The sequence below is a fragment of the Falco peregrinus genome, chromosome 1 (genome assembly GCF_023634155.1).
Source record: "Falco peregrinus isolate bFalPer1 chromosome 1, bFalPer1.pri, whole genome shotgun sequence".
NCBI classification, from domain to species: domain Eukaryota; kingdom Metazoa; phylum Chordata; class Aves; order Falconiformes; family Falconidae; genus Falco; species Falco peregrinus.
Window position 1 is genome coordinate 4919717 of NC_073721.1, and position 22954 is coordinate 4942670.

Genomic DNA, 22954 nt, shown 5'->3' on the forward strand with positions numbered 1-22954 from the left:
TGCCTATGGATGTGAACGCCACCCTGGCAGTAGTCTTTGTCCATGATGAGAGATGTTTCTTGTTGCATGGCCTGTGCAAAGGTTAGCAGCAGTCTGCTAATCCCTGAGGACATCTCATGCCTGTGAGGTGTCTATTGCCAGAGAGAGGGTGTGGAGCTCCAGCTCCTTTGCCCCTCTCTGAGGGACATGGGGAGACTGCGCTATTTGCAGAGCAGTTCTGGCCTGAGCCACCATCAGCCTGGGGCTGTACCAGGTGACTGTATTTGTTTCTATTACCAAAAGTGCTAGGAGACTTTTTGAAGAACTGATCTTGCCATTTTCATATGTTTGGCCTGCATAGATTTTTGAAGGAAACAGTGAGAAAGAGATCCCAGTTCTCAATATGTTGCCGGTGCCGCTGGTTGCACGTTATATCCGTATAAACCCTCGGTCCTGGTTTGAAGAAGGTAGCATCTGTATGAGGCTGGAAATCTTAGGGTGTCCTTTGCCAGGTAAGAGTCTTTCTCAATTGATGTTAACATGGCTGCTTGTGCCAAGACTCAGAAATTTTATTTCCTTTGGATATCTTTGCTTTTGATGTAATACCTGTCTTTAGTGAGAGTTATGCAAAAAAAACCAACCCCAAATGCATCTATTTAGATACATTGACAGCATCAAGATAACTCTTCAAATGCGACCTCATAGTATTATTATAGCTTTATTAATAAAACCAGATTGTGTGGACGATCTAACAAGATTTTCTCTGTTATTTGGGCTGAAATGCAATTAATCTTACTGAGTGCACATGCACCGGGGAGGGAACAGGATTAGGTATTGGGACAGTCACTTGCAGATGTCTTAAGCTTCTTATGATTATGTAGTCTGATGTTTAAATATTTTTTTTTTAATTTCATTGTACAGGCCATAGGACTTCCCTGAATTAATTTGAAGGCAAATACTGTGACTGAACTAGTGCTTATCTTGTAGGGGGGAGGAGGGGAGTTGGGCATGTACATAATTTCTAGCCAGTTTCAAGAGTTATCAAAGCCATCATGATCCCTGGTAAGTCTCAGGTGAAGGTGAATGGTCCTACCCTTGGTAAAGCTTGTGGAAGAGACACAACCTGATGTTTAGCACAAGCCTCCAGTGTTGGCTGTTTCTCTTTTGAGTGTGAAACACAATTAGGGTTTTGCCAAACAGAGTGTACAAAATGAAATCTTATACAGCCCAGTTAAAAAGAAAACCAAAAAAACAAAAAACCCCAAACGTTCGGCATTCAGTACTGCAGATTATGGCAAAGCCATGTTTCTGTTAAGAACATCGTAAATAGTCTCATGGTAGATTTGTGCCTTCATATGTGTATGTATGTATATATAAATAGTTGCAAAACTGTTTGTTCAAACCTTTTCTAAGTTGCCCAGTACTCATTTCACATCTCTCATCTGCTTTTTTTTCTTTTTTTCACTCTCATTGTTTGTAAATTCTGGCATCTTGGGGATAGCTCTTTCTTTTTTTTGCAGGGGGCTATGAATAGTATTTTCAGAAATACTAGAGCCAGAAAAAGCGCTGCCTTTCCAGAGGCTATCCTTACCGCTTTAACTGTTCCTGCTGCTGTTCGGAGACTTGCTGCCTCCAATTCCACTGTTGATGTAGGGTCTTCACATGACAAGCAGAGGTAGCCTGATTTTTGTCTTTTAGATGTTTAAATACTCATGGAATAAAAAACCAAGCAACCAACCAAAAAAAAACCCAACCCAACACCAGTCTGGGGCGTGGAAGGGACAACTCTCTGACAAAGAGAAGTATGGGGCAAGTGTCATGAAGCTTAGCCTGTAGGTGTGTTACCATGAAGCAGGGAACGCCAGCAGCACTTGGACAACTGCTTTTCCGTGGGTGACAAATACATCCTGCACCTGAATGGCACTGACCAAGGGTGTCCTCTGTATGTAAATATTCATGTTTTCAGTAGGATTCTGATTTCTTTCAACTGTGGATCTAGAAAAATTCGGCTCTGTGGGTTGCTTGTTTCCCATTGTACCTTTTACCCTGGAGGGACAATTCCAGAGCCAGTATTTCCCCATGGCTCTTGAAAGGACTGGTGGGCTGTGGGAGAGCAGTGATCTATCCCAAATTCCTGTGTGGGTTTGCAGAGGATCTGGTTTCTATAACACAGGGTGTGAGGCTGAAGGAAAAGCGTAGCTTTCTTCAGCACCATGACTTCACTGTCATGCAGGACATGCATAGAGGTCTCCAGGGAGTAACAGAGCTGACACTCAAACCATTTTGGAAAGCAATTTGAAGGTAAATTCTCACAATCTTTTTGTATTCCACAAAACTATACTTAAAGAGGGAGGAGCAAAAATGTTGGTATTTGGAAAGGTGATTTTTATTAAGTGCAGCAGTTACACTAGATTCTTACTGGGTATACACCCATACAGGGCCAAATTCTGCTTTGTGGTGTTAGCATTTGTCACCCTTCAGCTTCAGGGGGCTGTATCAGCGGGTGAAGGTGCTACCAAGGTAAGAACTTTATTTGCATTTCCACCACTGCTGCAACGAGAGCTGTTACAGCTTCTTGCACGTCTTGGGTTAACATAGAAACAGCATCAGTGCTTCTTCCTGATAATCATTTATTGAGTTAATTGCCTGCAGTGACTGACTCAGTTTATTCCTGGAAGAAAATACCAGAAGTATTCATTGAGAAACACAATGGGAATGGGGTGTGTTTATTCAAAATGTAATTGGACTGAAAGAACTAATAGGTTTTGATAAGCTGCTGACCCGTCTTTTTAGCTCATAAAGAACTGACATTTCTTTCTTCTAGTTCATTTTATTCATTGCACGCAAGGCTCTCAAAACAAAGCTGTTCCTCAGGTTGCTGAGGCCCTTTCATGCACGTTTTCTTCCTGTAGGACATGACTTATTTTTTGCAGTTCCCTCTAACTGGATTCCTTACCCTTTATTGGCATCATCTTATTCATATCCAAGTTAGGTAACCAACTGGTTTGGCCGCGGCTCCAGCGTCTTTGATAGCACTGCTCTAGTACACCGATTGACTGTGCGACTAGAAACCAAGGTTCTTTTCTGACCGAGTTTCCTCCTAAGTAAAACTGAGCAAGTCTCCTAAATTCATCAAAATCAGGAGGTAGGGATCTGTCAGTTCACACATCTATATCCTTTCTGAAGACCCATAAAAGAAACTATGTGATGCTCAGTTTCCTTGAAAACCCACTGTGGTTTTGATTATATTTGCACCCTGAGTGTGTACATACAAGAGATCAAGTTGTCTGGAGGAGCAGTTTGGTCATGTTTTAGAGCATCCACGCACCCTGTCCTCCTGAGGCAATGACAATGCATGGGCAGATGGGGCGTAGGGAAATACTCCAGGACAAAAGGGGAGATAGAAGGAAAGTATGTAATTTTTCATGACTGAACTTCTTTGCATGTCTTTTAAACTTGTAATGTTCGGTTTCATGTCTTTATTAAACCATGAATAAGTTAAGAATTTGCATTCAGTCTGTACTCTATATCAGCTTTCCATCACGTAGGCTCACGAGGGAGGGTAAGAAAGGAATACCAGATAAAGAAGAAATCTGAATAAGATGTTAATATTCCAGAAAAGCCTGTTAGCACTGGCAGAATGTGATGGAAATGGTTCGAGGCAGCTAGGACTCATTCCTGTTGTTAGTGCTCTGTTAATAAAACCTGCTGCATATGCTACGTGCACTAAAAGTTGGACAAACCGTGAGAAAGCATTATTTAGATAATTGGAACAGAGAAATTACCAATTATATAAGTGGTATTAGATAAGATGACTGTAATTTGTATCACTTAAATGCTTATCTATTATTCATAACATTTTTGTGTATTGTAGGCTAGTTTTGACAAACAATCTTTTCTAGACTATTACAGTAGCTCTACAAAAAAAAAAAAAAAAAAAAAAAGCAAGCTGTGTTATCCAACTATGTCAATACGATCTTTCAGGGAACAGAAGTGATTTGCTGTTTCACCAAGGAAAAAATGTTTAGCTGTGGAGGAAAGCTGCCAGAAAATCCTACCTATAGGAGAGGATCAGTGCTGCCATTTCTTACTGGGAAAAAAAGGGGACAAAAGCAGCAGCATTTAATTCCCTTCCCGGTTTCCAAAACTGTTGGTATTTACATAAATGTAGACTGACACACACAATCTTTTGCAGTTGCCTCAGAGGGATGGATGTACTTTCCTTGCCTGTTCTTTTTCAAATCTAAGGAAAATCAGAAAGAAACTGCATATGATCAAAAGTACCCCAAGATAGGAGACAGAAAATTAGCTGAGCTCTTCATGCATTTATTTATACTGTAGAGTATTCAAGGCAATAGGCAATTATTTTAATGGAATAAATTTGTGATGAATTTTAATTTTTAATAATTCTTATATAGAAAACTATCATTGGTATCATGATTATGCCATCACTTTCAACCCAAGATGATAAATTAACTTTACTCTGTAGCAGAACACTATGTTTTGCAGTGGATGCATCATTCAGTCCTATTTTCACTGCTTGTTTCTTATTGCCAGGCTCCCTGCTTAAGTCTAGAAGTGTGCTCATTTGGTATAAAACTAACTTTCTACAAGTATCTTTCATTATAAGTGATCATGTATACAGCAGTACTAAATTCAGCAAACTACTTGTGAGAGTAGATTTTTGCTTAGACTGACAGTCTGTCCTTGTGTTTTGCTTTTATCATTGCAAAGCTAAACTTAATCTTGGGCAATTTAAAATTTTTGGGAGTTTGCCTGGGCAAAGGCAGAATAAAAATGAGACCAAATTCAATAATTCGCCCAAGAAAGGCCAATGTATTATGTTTCCCCATACTCATTAAGACAGATGTGTACCATCCCCCAGCAATGCAGTGGGTGTCGTTAAAAGGTTTTTTCTATTTTATTTGTAAAATGAAATGTATACTATTCTGAATGGTCCTCAGAATTACCATTATTATCAGAGTCAAACTGTAGGAAATCATTAGAAAGATCAAATGTTGGTAGAAAACCTTTTAGAAGCAGCTACTGCAGGTTAAGAGGTTGAGTTTTCTATTATTATTATTCATTATGCTTAATGGGAACTAGTTGTTTGGTATTTGACTATACATCAATGCATATAGGAAAGAATCCATCTACAGCTGAAGCTTATTATTTCATCAGTGATTTAATGTGTGATGTTAATGCTCATGACTGCCATGGAACAGATCCTGTGGAATAAAAACTTAGAATCAGCTGATATATCTGCCAGCAGATTTTTTTTCAAGATTACACATGTTCTCTCTGGCATGTTCAGTTCTGTGAAGACTAGTCAAATCCACTTGTGTGACATGGAAATGAAAAAAACCCAGTCATTTGTAAAATGGCACATTGAGGTTTTTAAGGCAGTCCGAAGGATTTAGACTGGAATATTCTTTTTATCAAAAACTTGCCTAAATCACTTGGATTGACTTAATTATCTCATCCATTTGGAGCATCATGTGAGCATCACTTGAGCTTCCAAGCTCCATCAGTACAATACCATACAACTCATTGTAGGACTCCTGTGAGAATGAAGCACAAAAATCCTGTTTGGAATGGATGCAAGTTTTACTTACTAAACGAGAGCATTTTGATAATATTGTTTGGTGAGTGTTGATTTCATCTTCAAGTCATTGCAAAGCTCACTTCATACCTTTCCAGTGCCAGTTAAAAGAATACTGAAAACCAAAGGAGGGGGAAGGAAAAAAAAAAAAAAAAAAAAAAAAAAAAAAAAAAAAAAAGACCAGCACAGATGCCTTCTATATGTCAAACTGCTGAGCAATTGGTCCTTTCTGGTATTTTTTATGGGCAATCCCCAGAGCTCTCATGCTGGAAAGTCGTTGGGTATTTTAGAGCTTCTTAGACACTTGTCCATTTATATAAAGACTATACTTATGAAGGTAACAAGACACCTTTACCTGCAAACTTAATTAACTCAACCGGTAATGTAAAGATAAATTAGTGGTCGAAAAAGCTAAGATATTACTTTATATAAAAGAGAGTGCCACAGTTTTGTAGGACCTTTTCTGCTTGGAATAAAGACTGTCTGAGATGTTGCCATGAATAAATGAGTATATTTCAATTCTAGTTCTTCTGTGATTTGAGTTTCTTAGTCTCTTATTCTCTGCTTTATTAAAGAGAATTATTTTTGCCAAAGTGGACCTAACCAGCTGTGCACAAGATTTGTATGCCCTTCTACATTTAAGCTTTTAATTTTCTAATCTGTGTTCCTGCTGCAGCAGAAATCCAGTGATCCAAGCAGACTTACAGTAGAGCCTGGCAAAACACGAGCGCTAATTCTCTACAGACCTGTCAAACTGGGCAGGTTTTGAGGAAGGACCAGAGACACAATCATTCTCACTGTACCATTTCTTTGTTTCCACCAACTCTACAGCATTCACAGTCATTCCCATGACAATAATGTTTGATGTATGGAAGAAGTGCCAGACTTTGAAAGGAATGGGATTAAAGTATTAAGAACAAATATCGTTTGCTGTATATTTTGGCTCGTGGTGATAGAGAAAGCCTTCAACATCCTGGCAGTTTTATGATGTTTATATTTTTACAATTGTGAAGATATTCTGTATGGCATTAAACACATTCTCTCTTTCTAGAAGAAGTGGGATTTTTTAAAGATTTCCATTTTTCAGTCATCAATATATTAATGTTTAGTTTCTACAAATTAAACAAAGAAATCTTGTTTCCTTACCTCATCAAGTTCAAATTCAAATCCCTTTCTAGGTGACCTTCTGATAGAATAAGTTCCCACTGGAAAGGACAGACTGCATTGAACAGCCAGGTTTTGCTGAAGCAAGATGGTTTTTGACATTTTTCAGTCGTATTAGTACAACAGCGTTCAACTGACCTTCCAGTATTTATGCCGGGATTTTTTTTATTATTATTTTTAATTTTTAATGGCAGAATTTTTTAATTCTTCTGGGAAACCTTAGGGAATGGAAGGGGAAACAAGCATGTGAATAAGTGTTAGAGAACATGAGTAAGTGAAGCTTAATGGAACTTGCATGTTTCATATCATAAATAACTTAAATAGTTCAAATTTTGCTTTCCTTCCACATAAAAACAACCCTCAAAACCAACTCCCAAATACTTCTAGAATGTTATAGGAAGAACAAGATTGAGAATTTAGAGGGTTTTAATGTTAGAAATATGAAGCTTAAAAGTTTTAAGTTATAAGGTATTTTTAAGTGTTACGGGGTTTCTATAATTTCATGAAGTGTTTGTTGTTGCAGGATAGCATCTACACATTCTTCCTATTAATAATTATGCTTTTTTCCCAAAAAACAAATTATAAGTGCTAGGTGATACTGTTTCAAAATATCATTTTTTCTGCTCTAGAGACAATGGATTTTGGCTGTGTTGCAATTAGACAAGATAATACTTGGATTGATAATTGGATTATTATTGGCTTACATATTTGGATTTTTCCCAATAATTTTAAACCAACTGAAGATGATTTTGTGCTAAGGGAGACAATTTTTCATAACAGCCTGACAACCACTGGTGTAACAAATGATTACTTAAAAATCCAGACATCCCAGATATGGCAAATTAAGGAATTTTCTGATGTTTTCCAAATAGTTTATTTCTACATCATAACAGATTAGGCTAGGAGCACAGATATCAGGAAATATGAAACTGAACCTGAACTGTTTTAGCCTGTTTTCTGGTGGGTTTTTTTCCAGGTGAATAACCTGGAAAGTCAAGGAAACAAAACATTTTCTTCTGCCACATATTTTCCTTTGATTCATCAAAGCACACAAACTATACATTATATATGTATAGAAATTAATATGCTAATTCTAAAGTGACAAACACCAACTTCCACAAAAAAATGTTTGGGAAAATAATGAAAATGATTGGGAATGTTTAATATGCACAGTAGAACCTTTCTGTATTTTGCAAACATGGGCTCTGAAAACACTCATCAAGAAAACTAAAAGGTAATTCCTTGCAATAGTAAATTAATCAAGTAGACGCAAAACATTTGCTGTGGCTTTTTTCTCTGATATGATTTCCCCACCCTGCTCTCTTATCTTGCATGACTCATGGTTTTCCAGTGTCTTTCACCCTCCTCTGTACCCTAAGGATGCCCTTCTGCTTTTCTGTTGGGAGTTTAGCTGTTTGTGCAGAGTAGCTGTCTAGCAAGCTGATGCCTGCTGCCTCCTCGTTTCTATTTGGATCTATGGGAGCTGATTTGTGCAGTAATTAGAAGTATTTCAAATGTGTTGTTTCTATGAGTTTTGCTTTTGAAAACCTGTTTTAAATACATATAGGATGGTGGAATTCAGATTTCCACATTCCTTGCATGCATTATGGCTAAGCATCTTTATATTTGAAATTCATAAGCATGTGAAAATTCTTTTATTTATTTTCTCAGACCCAAATAATTATTACCACAGAAGAAATGAAATGACAACCACAGATAATCTGGACTTTAAGCATCACAACTACAAGGAAATGAGGCAGGTAGGCAAAGAGGCTGGTGTGTGACCTCCTGGATGAAGGGTGGATGGGTGCAGGTTTTTGAGTTCTTATAGCATCTGAATTCTACCCATTAACAATATTACTAAGTGATGTCTGCAACCTATTTAAAAATTTTTTTTTTCTGGTTTTAATCTATTTAAAGCCCAAAGTCTTAATTTGTACATCATCTAACCTTTAACAGGTGACACTACATGGCAGAGGGAGTATTTACACGTAACTTGCCATCATTTTTCTTGTAGGTTTATTTGAGTGGTGAATGTTGCAGCAGTTTTTCCATTCAGATCTGACCCTGCCTTAGCCATCAGAATTCTCCTATATTTCAGTATCTCTGGATAATCAGAATAAACTCTAGGGAGTCCAATTCTGTATTCACAGTTGTGAAAATCAGCAGAAAATCACCAAAAACACTAGGAAAAAAAAATCCTCTTAGTATAATTTTAAACCTACCAGCCTTGTTACTCTTGTTCCTTTAACTCCAAATAGGCAACATTGTTGTTTTTGTTATTGCTCTTAATCTTGCTTCATATCACCACAGACATAGGTGTGGGTTGTCCTAAAGAAGACTTTCTGCCCACTTTCTCTTCAGCTATAAGGATAATACGTTTGGACTCGAAGTGTGTGAATCATTTGCTGTGTGCTGGATTTTCAGCATATTTATACTGCATGAATCACCATTCATTTTTATTGAGCAATTGTGTACTGAGTCACACATTTATTTCAGTAGAGATTTCATGGCCTATATTTCTTAGCACAAAGATTAGACAAGTAGAAACTCAATTGGCATAATTACTGTCAAGAATAATAAAATAAAGTGTATTTTAGATTTTCGTTGCAGAAAGGCAGGTTGATCACGTTAGAAATATCTTTGGGGGGAAAAAAACACCACAGCTTTAAAACAGAATGTTTTTCTAATTTTCATACAAGTAGAAAATTTGTGACTGTGGATGACAGCTGGTCAGCTGTCAACTGTCTTTGTGCTCTCCCAAATTCTCTGTGTCAAAATAGTGTATTTAGAGCTCATTGTATTCTAAGTGGGTTCTGCTGCTGGTACACAGAAGATTGTAGGTTGGGTTGCAATAAGTCTTATATCCCAAAAGCTACCCTTAGAACTTCATAATTTCTTTCATAAGCGTAAAATGGAGCGATAATTGTCAAGATCCAGAGTCAACTTATTTTTTTAAAAAAAATACTGTGCACTGTTGTCAGTTTTGCTAGCTACTTCACTGCCAGCCATCTTAGAAAAACAATTCTCTCTGAAGAAACTGATCACAAACACTGGAGGAGGAGAGGGTGTTCCCTGGGCCATGTTTTGGAAGTGTTATATTACATTGCAATATGTCAAGAATTTGTGAGAAGGAGGGATTTTCCTTAGTGTCAGCTTATTTTAACAGAACTCTCTGTTTAGGAAGATGAAATTTATAGTACCAATTTTTTCTCTTAAAAAAAACCATTCAAGATTCTTTCTTCAGTCAATGTGAACAACTTGCTGTGTCTTGAATGCAGAAGTCAGGATTGTCTTAGAGTCCAAAATATTTACATGATGTATTTGTGCTGAATAGGAAGCTGTTAAAATGGATGTTAGATAGCCCCAGAAATAGTTTGACATGGACACTGGAGTACAACCTTGTCTTTGAAACAACAAACCCAGATTATATTTTTCTTAGTAACGTTAATTTTGAAATCCATTTAACTGGATGTCGCTCATGCCGTTGGACAAGCCAGACTCCAAGCACCCCTGAAGTCTTGTGTTGCTCTTCATGGTCAGCTGTGTTTATGGACTAGATTTAATGGTAATACAGAATATTGAAGATCACTTGTATCTGTATCGAAGGGTGAAACAACCGAATGTAGAAAACCAGAGCGGTGCCCAGCAAATATCCTAGGCTGCATGCAATGCCAGCTCGACATCTCTATCTGATAGCCTCCAAGCTCAAGGAGGAGGTAGTTTCAGGTTTGGGTGGCAGCAGAACAAGAAACACAGAGATCCTGGTAGCATTAGGTTAACAGTTGGACTCAACGACCTGAAGAGTCTTCTCCAACCTAAATGGTTCTGTGATCTCCGCAGAGGATCAGAAATAGCCCTAAACTGAAAGGCATTGACGGAGAGTCCCTTTGCCACCTCGAAGTGTAGATGTCACTTAGACCTACAGTTAATACACCTTTTCTGCAAAATGGAGGAATTGGACCTTCAGAAACCAGTTTTGCAGGGTTTCTTCAAAGGCTGCATGCAGTCTTGTTCCAGGGCACTAATAGGGTAAATAATTGGTAGTGACAAACAAATAGGAACTGTCAAATCAGAACTGTTAGTGAACGTAATTGTGGAAGTGTTTTACAGTCCTGCTGGTTGTTAATAAAGCCCTGACTGACTGTTATCATCAATTGTCTTTGACAGTTTGTACAAAGCACAAAGAAAACACTGTGACATTTCAGGTGACCTATTGTGCCGTTTGTAGGAAATGGGTATGAGAAAAGCAAATACGAAATATGTTCATTTTCAGTATCTTATTTACATATAAACACTTAACTACATTGTTATATCCATACTATTATCAAAAGAGCCACAGTGACGTCTACTACAGAGGCCCTAATTCAGGAAAGGCTCTTTGTTTGACTCAGAAAGTAATCACATGCTTGCAATTAAAGAGATGATGGGGAGTTTACTGAGGCCAATACAAATATTTCCACTGATTGTAATATACTTTGAACTTGGTTCTAGGCATTTTTCTTACCAGCAATGAGCATTTAACATACTTCTAACTGCTTTCCTAAATTGATGTTCTTGGTACCTTGTGAGCAGTGCAGTGCCAGGCGCGTTGGGAAAGGCTCTGCTCTGCAGCTGGGCTTCAGAGGCAGCTCCGGGAGGTCCAGCTCGTCCTCCCTATTTCACATCCCAGTTGTCAATGGATGTTGTTCACATCCCTGCTGCATGGGCGCAGGGGTACGTCAGCCAGGAGGGAGTTCCCTGCTGTTTGAACAGGGTGCAAGGAGAGGAATTAGTAAACACAGGGCTGGCACGGTAACATGATCTTAAAGGTCTTTTCCAACCTAAATGATTCCATGATGATTTACACATTACAGCCAGCCAGTTTTGGCCTGCTAAAATAGACCTTCTTTTAATGCAGTGCCTGTACTCATCAGCATAGTGAACAAATAATATTTATCTCTATTGGAGAAAAACATGGTTTCTGATCCAATAACAATGCATTTCGTCCTCTTGTCAGTAGGACATAAATAATCCCCAAGCAGTAGACCTTGGATAAGTTTCGGTCTGTGAGGCTCTAGCAAGAGGTTCATAGCTCCGCATCCACGGATAGTATTTTTGTTTTTATGAGCAGGTTGATCATGAAGGCTTAAGTCTGTCTCAAAAAAGTAATTGACTTGTTCAAATTAGACACTGTAAAATGTAAAACAGTGTCCTCTGGCTTCACCTATGTGTTTCAGCTGGAACAACAAATGATGACATACCCACTTAGGCACGCCCAGAGCTTTAAAAAGAGTGTCATGGGAATAGCTGGGTACCCATAACCCCACCACACTGATGATGATGACAGCGGTGAGAAAAAGTAGATATGAAACTAGACAATACTCTGCAAGAGCATAACTGACTGTATTTTTCAGACAGGCGCTGAGTTTAGATTTGGAAAAGAAATTGTTTCTCATACGTGTAAAACCAACGTGAGATGACAAATGTACAAAAATAGCATATTTTCAGTCTCTTTGCAACATGATTATAAATAGAAGTGAAGCCTTTTATGAGAGGAATATTAATGATGTTCTTCCCAATGTGAGGAGGGTTTCCACTTAGATTTGCTAAATGGCGGCATGGGAATCGGACACATCTAATTATTGCATTTTTTAAATCATCAGCCAATACTGTTTCTAATTTAACACTATGTAAGCAAAGAGTTCTGTTATGCTACAATATTTCTTCAATAATGTATGCATCCATGCTTATGAAAAGATTGTCTAATTAATAGTCCCTACGGTTCCAGTTTACGGTAAAGTCCTTATTTCTTCAGTGCCTTCTAATGGGAAAAAATCGAGACACACAAATTCTTGTGTTTCCAAGCTATTTGCAATAACTTCTTATTATTAACACATAAATTTTCAGTATTGTTTGTAAATTTTAACATTCACCTGAAATGCCACAGTAAAGCATTTGTGGGACACTTTAGGCCTCCGGTGTCCTTACCCAGATGACATCTGTGTAACTCCATTGAAACCCTCAGCCATGACCTTCCCCATGCGCTTTAGTAAGCACTAAGGGTATTTAATTATATTTTGACTATGTCATGCAATATCTGCAGAAACAGTGAATAGACTAGGTTTTGATGGGAGGAATGATTTCAAACAGGCTGTTGGCATTAGTAAATCTATTTTTTGCTGAAAGTTGGTAAGTCAGTTATGAGAAATCCATTTTGCTGGTTTGGCCACATCAACACTGCCTTAACTAACAATTTTCCCCTATGACATTCCACATTCTAATAAAAGAAGGGTGGGCTTGGTTTCTACCTCGTCAGAGGCAGGTGTAATCAGAGTTCGTGGGGGAAATAATGTTTGAATGGATGATATCCTTCTCTCTCCATTTGTTTTGAATTAAGTTGCTGCTGCATAGGGCAGAGGAAAGAGAAATCTGCTTTGCTGGACAGGCTGTGTCTGTGGCAATCTAACGTACGTGCATTGCTGTGCCGCTGGGACTCCCTGGGTCTTCTCAAGCCTCAGAGCTATAGTAAATCACAGTGTGTAGAAAGAAATGTTAAATTGGACAATTACTCTCCATTGCATAACATTTTAAAAATGTGGGTTACTACCTCTTGATATTATAGTTGTATGTTTTTACTGGGTTTATTCCTGTTGGGTTTCCCCTTCAAGTCCTTAATGTCGTGATAATATTACAAATATTACAAATACATCTCATGTAAGGAAGATCTGCTGTGGTGTTTCAGCAGACAGCACTCAGCTCACTCCAGCTGAACAAACATTATGTTGTGTGATAGCAGAGCCATAAACTCATGAACTAAACATAAAGCTTTTACAACTAAGAAATAATTAGAAAAGCAAACAAAGAGGGTTTGCCACAAGCAATTTGGAATGAAATAATTAATACTGGATCTATTTCGGTGCTGCATGGTCTAACTATGTGTTGTGTTTTTTTGTTGGCAGTTGATGAAAACTGTGAATAAAATGTGCCCGAACATCACAAGAATTTACAATATTGGAAAAAGCAACCAAGGACTAAAGCTGTATGCTGTCGAGATTTCTGACAACCCAGGAGAACACGAAGTTGGTTAGGATTTAGTCTAACTAAATCTGTTGAAGGGTGTTGGGATTTGGCTTTTTTTTCTCCTCCTCATTCTCTGTATCTGCAATAATTATCACTGATGGAATTGTATTCACGACAGCAAAGATTTCAAATGTATGTGGGAGGAACTTCAATGCTATATTTCTAAATTGGGAAGAGGAGGGGGAGCACAAATAGAAGGCATTTTGAATGTGGGATCAAATTCTTTAATGATAATGAGTTTTAATCTTTAAAATAGCAAAATAAAAGTGAATTTTAGTACTGAGGAATGGATTTTAGTTGTGGGGATTTAGGTAGCTTTGGATAGACATTTACCTCTTTTCTATGGGGTGAATGCACGTATCTCCCAAATCATCTTTCACTGGTGAGTGTTGGGGTAAAATTTCCTATGGTGATATAATTCTTCAGAATAGAAACTCATTCAGTCTTTGGTCCTTCTGTGGAGAAAAAATAAAGGTTTCACTGTGATAGTGCCTGGGGTAGCTGTTGGAATAAAGGTGTCCATAAATTCCCTGATAGGTGTTTATCCCGTGTGAAGAGTGCCGCTATGTGCTCCTGAGACATCTCTTCCCTTTGCCGTAAGGGATGGAGCACAACAGGTGTAATTTCTCAGTAGACTTGGGGCTGATCTCAGATGTTAACACCAGAATAATTCATGCCTTGTCCACTCACGTGTTTTTGAGAGTCCTGCAGAAAACAAGCAAGGAGTGTCCCACGGGCCAGGCAAACCGGGAGGCAGGATCCAGCCCCCAGCCGTGGCTTGGCCAGTCAGGGTCTGTCCTGGTGCTGGTTGCAAGTGTTATTCATACAAAAGACAATTACATGATGGGGCCTTTTTTAATAGCTGGCACTATTCCTAATCACCTCTGACGGATTTTGTAGTTAAGTTGCAAGCATCGTGGCATTCGATATAACCATGAAAAATATATGTGAGCCTGTTCTTCCATTAGTGAAGGAAAAGGAGTGTGTGAAGCCAAAGATCAATTACATATAGTTACCCTTACCTTTTAAGAGCCCTAACATCTGTCCCAAAGAATTGCTAGTGTACTTTTCATGTTATTTTTAGGCTATCAGAACTTCTAAAATCTACCTGTAACATGCTGAAAATGTGAGTATAATTAAAAATCTGTTTAATGGAAAATGGGTTTTGAAGGTTTTAAACAGTGGTTTTAGATATCAGTGATATATAAACCTGTTCTACAATAGAACAGAAAGTAATTGTTTCTGTAAAGTTACATTTTCATCTATCGTCTGCTCAGCTAAGGCATTTCTCAAACTCTCCCTGAGTGAAATGTTGAGATTTGGTTAGATGTCCGATTTGCTGCGCTGACTACGCTTCTGTTCCATGTGTTTTCAACAGGTGAACCAGAATTCCGCTACATTGCAGGAGCTCATGGAAACGAAGTGCTTGGACGTGAGCTAATTCTTTTGTTAATGCAGTTTATGTGCCAGGAATACCTGGCTGGGAACCCGCGCATTGTACATCTCATTGAGGATACCCGAATCCACCTCCTGCCCTCAGTCAATCCGGATGGATACGACAAGGCGTATAAAGCGGTAATGCGATCAGGAAAATATCGAGGAATTATTTTGCTTCTAGTAGATGAACGAAATGTGCTCCTGTTGTCATTTTTTTCCCCCACAGATCATATTTTACAAACAATCAAAAAAAACCCACCCCAAACAAATACGCACATCAAAGCAAACATAAGCCACTGAAACATATTACTCAGAAAAAAAGCTGAAAGAAATAGTTTTCTATGTGACATTGGCTAACAGGAAGATGTGTGTGGAAAGAAATTGAAAGAAGGGTCATGAAGACTGGCAGAAAAAAACATACCGAGGTGTATAGTTCAATGGAAACATCGTTATGGAAAAGGAAAAATTCATGCAGTGTTTCTCATGAGAAACTCAAGTAGGCACATTAAACTTTGCATTCCTCTGCAGCTGAAATTTAATAGTGCATCTTTAAGGAGAGCACAACGTGTTGGGCATCATAATAATTCAGTCTGGAAGAAGACAGACACCAGGAGGAAAAATTTCAGGGTCAAATGCACTGGAAAATCTTCCAAGGAAGTCTGCAGAAGACTGGAACACAAGTCAACTCACAGCCATGGAAGGAAATATATGCTACCTCCATCGCAACCTAGGGGAAACCCAGTCTTAAAAAGAAACCTTGAAAACAAACTAGAACATTTTGGCTAACCCCAAGTAATTTTTCATGGACTTTGCTTTACCTCATTTGAGGTTTCATACAAAATAAATAAAAAGCCAATTATTCATCTCAGTTCATTACATAATTCATCCTTCCATTTCTCTGTATAGAATTATCTCTCACACATCCCCAAGCACTTCGCTGAGGGCTCATAAGTTGTATTCCGAATGAATATTTATCCTTTTTTTTTTTTTTTTTTTTTTTATCTAAGGGTTCAGAATTAGGGGGCTGGTCTTTAGGACGATGGACTCAGGACGGCATTGACATCAACAATAATTTCCCTGATTTAAACTCTTTGCTCTGGGAGTCAGAAGATCAGAAGAAGAGTAAAAAAAAAGTTCCAAACCATCACATCCCCATCCCCGACTGGTACCTGTCTGAAAATGCTACTGTGAGTAAGACAAGAGGGAGGGGAGCACAAAGGCTGCAGCATGCTGAAAGAGTGAGCTTTACGTTTCTCAAGAAGTTAGTAACTTGTGGCTGAAGTTACATACCTGATTAAGTAGTTTAGCTACTTGTCTAGGCTTACTTGTTAGTCCATGGAAATAAAAATGTACCACAAAAGCACCATTCAGTCCCGTATTATAGAGGCAGCCCTTGGGAAGGGAACTGCTTCCTGGTGGATTCTCTTTTCCCTCATTTATTGCAAGAACCTGGAGAACTCAGTACCCAACTTTCAGGCAGCAACAGGTAGACAAAGAGAACCCCACCACAGGGCTCAGTCCTGTAAATTAGGCTTCTCCTTAGATTTGCGGTGTAGATGAGCTCTTTGCAAACTCAGTCACCATACAAACTTCTCCTGAGTTTTCTTAATTGTTCTTATTTGAAATATATTCTTACCTGAAATAACACAGCAGCTGCTGAGGCATATACAAAACCAATGCAGTGGCTTATGCTAAAGTCATTTATTGTAGCGCCAAAAAGTTAATTCCTTTTTACATGGCCTTTTAAATACAATGGCAACTATTTATAGCAGCTGAGATTCCCCCGGTTTGAGGGGAAGGCCCTTAACTGTGGCAGTTCTGGGGCTTTAGACATATTTCTGCGTTCAAAATCCCTAATTTCAAAAACTCATTAAATGAGCTGAAGCCCGTGGCAGGGGGAGCCGTGTCACAGTCTGACATCTCTGTGGGTTGCTGCTCTTGGCCTCGCACTAGGTAGATGTTCCTGCTGCATGAATTACTAATGTTAAGGTTTTGTTAGTTTTTATGGGTTGTCGGTGACCTCCTAAGCATGGCTGGCAGGCATCGTAATTTAAAGGAGCCCTTCTCCTCGGCCACAGCTCTTGTGCTGGCTACTCCATGCTGAGAAGCTCACAGCAGGGCTCCTGCCTCGTCTACCTTTAAAACAAGATTATTAAATTTCATAGGCTGAGCCAAAGCTCCTGTTTCTCTTTCTCCCAGGTGGCAGTTGAGACACGAGCAATAATAGCATGGATGGAAAAAATTCCTTTTGTGCTGGGAGGCAATTTGCAGGGAGGAGAGCTGGTGGTGGCGTACCCCTACGACATGGTGCGATCGATGTGGAAAACCCAGGATTACACACCTACCCCGGACGACCATGTCTTTCGCTGGCTTGCATATTCCTATGCCTCCACTCACCGGCTGATGACGGATGCAAGAAGGAGAGCGTGTCACACAGAGGACTTCCAAAAGGAGGATGGCACTGTTAACGGAGCCTCCTGGCACACCGTGGCTGGAAGTAAGTGTCTGTAGGAACCACAATTAGCAGTCCCTTTCTAAATATGATAATGCTTTTGCTGCCTGGTGTACATTGCAGAGGCAATGATGGTAAAACGTGTGCCCTGAGAAAAATATTTGGCCATGTGAAAGTCTGTTTGCTGCATTTCATCAAGTATCAGAAGATTGAAGGGGACTGTCACTAGGACCTGGTGACCATTTCATTGACTACTGGGGTTTTCAGCCTTTCTTGGGTATTTCCATTAGTTTTATGGATTCTGTACATTCAAGATGGTTTGGTAGGAGAAAAGGAACCCAGTGCAAACCCACTAGCAGCGGAGAGCCTCTTAGCCTTTGCCATCTCACAGAATGCCAACAGAAAACTGCTGCTGAACATCAAAGGTAACCAGTGTCAGAGCCAAAGCAGTGACTCCAGGGAGAGATTCCAGTGCCCCTTAGATAAGAAAATCATGATTTCAGCCTCCTGCTTTCACCAAAAGCTGCTGCTTGCCTGCTACTGTCCTGTTTTTAAGAGACCTGGACTTCCTTACACTTAAACTTGGGGGGACTCCATAGGCATTTCTGCTGCCAGAATAAACTACAGACTCCATCATTCACCATATGCCCAAGCCTGTCACCCCATTAACGAGCACGAAGGGGAAGCCATGTCCTGTAGTGCAGAAAAAGCATCGATTTCCAGGAAAGCCCAATTATAAGCACATTTTTAGCAGCAATAGGCGTGATTATCTCTATGGGTATACACTTCGAGCAGGCTCAGAATCAGGCACTCAGCTGATTCATCACAAATCTGCTCAAAATATTTGTTTTTATAAGTGCACCGGTTAGCCAACATAGTCTGTGAAATTAAGAAATGAGCTGTGCATCTGCCATCACATGAATGACAATAGGAACAACCGCAGCAGTAATGGTAAGCAGATGCATGTGAGCGTCTGTGCAGACCACGTTTTATTGGAGCTGGCTCATGTTTGTGGCTTGCAGGTAGTTTCACTGCATAAACATTTCTAAATTTTGGACGTGGCTTTTACATTGGCCCACGTCAAGTTAATCCTGGCCAGCCTTTAAAGGCATTGAGCCAAGAATTAACTTTTCAAAATATTTTTTCAGGAGGTTAAAAAGTGCTGGGTGACTTCAGGGGGAAAGAGTGTACTCTTAGATCACAAGGCCAATGCCTGACAGTAGATTGCTATGCATTTCTGCAACCTATAAAAAAAAAAAGCTCTGAATGCTAACTCAACCACTTAATTGTCTCATTTATAGTTCAGTTTTCCTAAGTGCTATAAGAAACATGATTAAGAATGGATTCAGAAGAGATGACGTTGGCCATGTCACTAACAGCTGTCACACTAAGTTACGTTAAGTAATGATGTACAATATGGATGCTGAATAGCATCTTGATTTCTCAGTAACAATTGCGTATTGGATTTCGTTCGGATTTGGTTCATCTGATTTGTTTTATTACTTTATGATGTTTCTCATTATGCTTTACATCCTGTTCTCTTACACTATAGTAAGACTTCCAAGATTGTCTTTGAGCAAAACACTGGAAGATTGCTTTTACTTTCGATTCTTTACACCTTGCACTCAAGACTAAAACTCAAAAGATGTAGTTTCCATTTGAGCTCAAGCCTCCAGCCTGCAGGATGGTTTTAGACTTCTTGCCTGCTTAGGCAAGAGTGCGATTTCTGTTGCAGATATATATGTATATGTATGTATTGCAGCTGCTAGTTAACCAATGGCACCTTGCGTTGTAAAGGGTTGTCCAAATACGATTCGAGATGTGAAGACAGATTTGTCCTGTATTTTTTTCACTGTGTAATCCCATGGCTATACAGAAGTAGTTCTATAGCTCATTCCACTTTTTCTGTTTCTTTACCTTTTGGATCAACATGTAACACTTTCCCCTCCTAAGCCACTGCTTGCTTAATGCCTGATCTGAAGGTGACACACCACTATAATGCTTGCAGAAAGCTGCCCCACCTGCCCTTTGGTGTGGATGGCATCTCCTTGCTGTCCCACAGCTTGAAGCTGCCCATCCTCTCTCTCCTCATCCACCTGCTGACTGGCCTTGCAGTGATCATGCAGATAAACTGCTCACCGCTCATGCCAGGGAGAAATTTATACAGGATTTTTCTAGTTCCTTTTCAGCACCAGAGAGTCCCTAGAGAGGTATCAGCACCCCAGATTATCTTTGCACACCTCCGTATGCCTTTGAAGCCCAGCCGTACTCTTTCCCGCAAATATTTCGGACTGCAATGAATTCAAATTCTTCAGCTCTTTTACATATCACACTTCTGCACTGGATAAACTGCACAAAGGCAAAGGACTGATGAATTTCATTTTATTTCCAGTGTTTTCAAGGCTGCATTTGCATGTTCAGACACTACACGGAGAGTTGCTCTTGGCAACGTTAAGCCATTTTCTTAAATACATGTATTAAAACTGAGCAATTACTGTGTATTGCAAAACATTTCACAACAGATTAATCAGGATGCGATACAGTATGTGAGGGGAAAATAATTGTGGCTGTTTCTCAAACAGAGAGGAAGCACGTTTATGCATAGTAGCATATGCCACTGTCTGATATTTAGGCTTTCCCCATCAACAAAAATAAAAAGCATAACATCTGTATTATATAATCCTCCTGCATCCAGAAGGCACTGAGGGCTCATTAAATACTTGACTACTGCTCTGTGGTAATTGAACAGGACTAAAAGCTTTTTTTTAAGCTCTTTTCAATCAGAAGCTCTTGGTGAATGCATTTCCTCCTAAACTTTGCCATGTAAAATATAATAAATAATCATTTATAAATGTTTAAAATTATTAATTTAAACATTAATAAGTGTTTTGAATATTTTTTATTTGAAATGCATGAGGAATAAGTAATGAAGCTCACATCATTTCTTCCTCTAGTGTTCACGTACTGTATCATGTTATCTGTGATCGTGGAGAACTAATAAATGGAATTACGCAAAGGAAAAATAATGTGCAAAATGGGAAAGGAATCTGAGAAATGGAAATGTTTGAGATCTGTATCTAAATGCAGCCCTCTGTAGTGCTCAGGACCTTAGGAAGGCTCACTGCACTCTGTAACGCAGACGTGAACTGCAGCTCCTCAGAGGTCAGAGGTACTGAGGTTCCTGGGTTTTGATTAGGATGTATTTCTGATGGAAATCCCTATTGCAGAGCAATGGTGCAGAGACATTAGAATAGATCCTTGCATTCCTTACAAGCTGACACTATATATAACTTAAAAGAATTATTACTACCTTGATTTTTCTGGCTTTCTCATCATCTAGATTACTTATGGGGGAAAACATTTAGACTGAGAAACTGTTTCATCAACTGCTCCGATAAATCACTTTTACATAACAATCACTGTGTGCATGTTACCCTGTGTCCTGGCATTTAGGGCTGTATAAATTGTATAAATTCAGTTAATGGCTGCACATCCATGCAAGCTAACCCATCCCATCCCATTTCTACCCAGGGCAATCAGAAGTGAACGCTGCTCCATGGGAAAGTGTCCAGGATTAGTGAAGCTCAGTGGTTTCTAAAAAGCAAAGCACAAGCCTTTTGCTGTAGAGAGAGACCCTTCCTAGCATCTTCCTGGTTGTGTCCCCATCTTTTCCACCAATATCATAGAGACTTCCTCTGGAATGACTTTTGTTTGTTTTCTGCTAAATCTCTATTACTTTTAGGTTTTGTGATGGCAGAAGGATGCTGCTCTCTGAGGCAGAGGAACTGGGGATGTGGTACTGGGCTGACACAGTGGTCCATGCTGTCATGGTACAATCCTGAGTCCTCTGTTTTGAACATGTGATGGGACACTCTTTAGAAAGTCTTGTTTTGTTAAACATATAGCTCTGATATTATTCTGGTGCTTTGTTACAGGAGATGTGGTGTTTCTAAAAAACTTTTGCCCTTCCAGGTTTGCAGACTGAGCCAGCTAGATAAACACACAGCTTGTGTTTAAATAAGTTCTAATACTTGGCATAAAATAATCAGATCTGATCAACAGATTAAAAGAGGATATAAAATAATTTCTTTTTTACTGCCTATTGACAGGCATAAATGACTTCAGTTATCTGCACACCAACTGCTTTGAGCTGTCCATCTACGTTGGCTGTGACAAGTATCCCCATGAGAGCGAGCTGCCCGAAGAATGGGAAAACAACCGCGAGTCTCTGATTGTTTTTATGGAACAGGTATTCAACAGAAGGGTGACTTCTGAATAACACAACTCTTCTCGGGTTGAAAGGGAGTTTAAGGTTTCTGATATTTTTCTTGCATGACTAATTATATGAATATTGGTATTTGTGCTAGAAATCTTACCTACAAGCAATACGGGCCTATCACTTCAGCCGGGCTGTTTCGACTTAGGCGGATAAAATAATGAAGCTTGTTAAAATTTGATGTGGGTGCAGAGCTTGCTAGAAAGGACTGCCAGAAAAAAACCTTTACATCTGCTGCTTTATCTGCTCATTTTATCTATCTCTTGAATGTGATGCCTCAGGAATCCTGACAGAATTTGTAAGCTGATTCACAAGAACCTAATGCCTGGAAGGCTGATACTGGGTTAATAATGATCGTTCAAAATCGTGTGATCCAAAAGAAGAGGCATATAATACAAGAATTCCACATATAAAATTAATCATTTGTTTTATCCTCCCAGTGATAGTACTGTTCATTGCTGTGCGATATTTATTTGTTGGTTTATTCTCTCAATAGGTCCATCGGGGCATCAAAGGCATAGTAAAAGATGTGCACGGAAAGGGAATCCCAAATGCTGTTATTTCAGTAGAAGGTGTTAACCATGACATTCGCACAGGTAAAAAAAACAAAGCCACCAGTGCAAATGAACAGTTTCATGGTGTAAAAACAAAATACGGAACCTCATAACAACTTAAAACTTTTCTAAGAAAAGCCAGAGATAGCGTACAGTCCAAGGAGAGGGTTGCAGGAGTGGCACATGGGGAAGGGGTTGCTCCTTTCCATGGTGCAGCTGTGTAGACAAGAATAGAACTATGGCTTTCCTCTCTACCCCCTTCCTCTTTCCACCTCTTTTTAATTATTGAGCAAATAGACTTTTATCTGCTCAAAATCAATAGCCTGAGAAAGGCTGCGCCTAAAGAACTCCTACTGCTCCTTCTCTCATGTGAAGGTAGTGCAAGTATCACCCAGAATAATTATAGCACTGAAAAACAAGGGTGTAGG

General features: G+C 39.2%; 1 protein-coding gene across 1 annotated transcript in view; it reads left to right on the forward strand.

Annotated features, from left to right (window-relative positions):
* CPXM2 (carboxypeptidase X, M14 family member 2) overlaps window positions 1–22954 on the forward strand; it is a 79190-nt gene that overhangs the window by 48446 nt on the left and 7790 nt on the right. Inside the window, exons 5-12 of the mRNA XM_005232448.3 lie at window positions 341–491; window positions 8417–8505; window positions 13687–13810; window positions 15186–15382; window positions 16252–16431; window positions 17444–17741; window positions 21806–21945; window positions 22469–22568. Of these exons, the coding sequence (XP_005232505.3) occupies window positions 341–491; window positions 8417–8505; window positions 13687–13810; window positions 15186–15382; window positions 16252–16431; window positions 17444–17741; window positions 21806–21945; window positions 22469–22568 (1279 nt within the window). The remainder of the gene's footprint in view (window positions 1–340; window positions 492–8416; window positions 8506–13686; window positions 13811–15185; window positions 15383–16251; window positions 16432–17443; window positions 17742–21805; window positions 21946–22468; window positions 22569–22954) is intronic.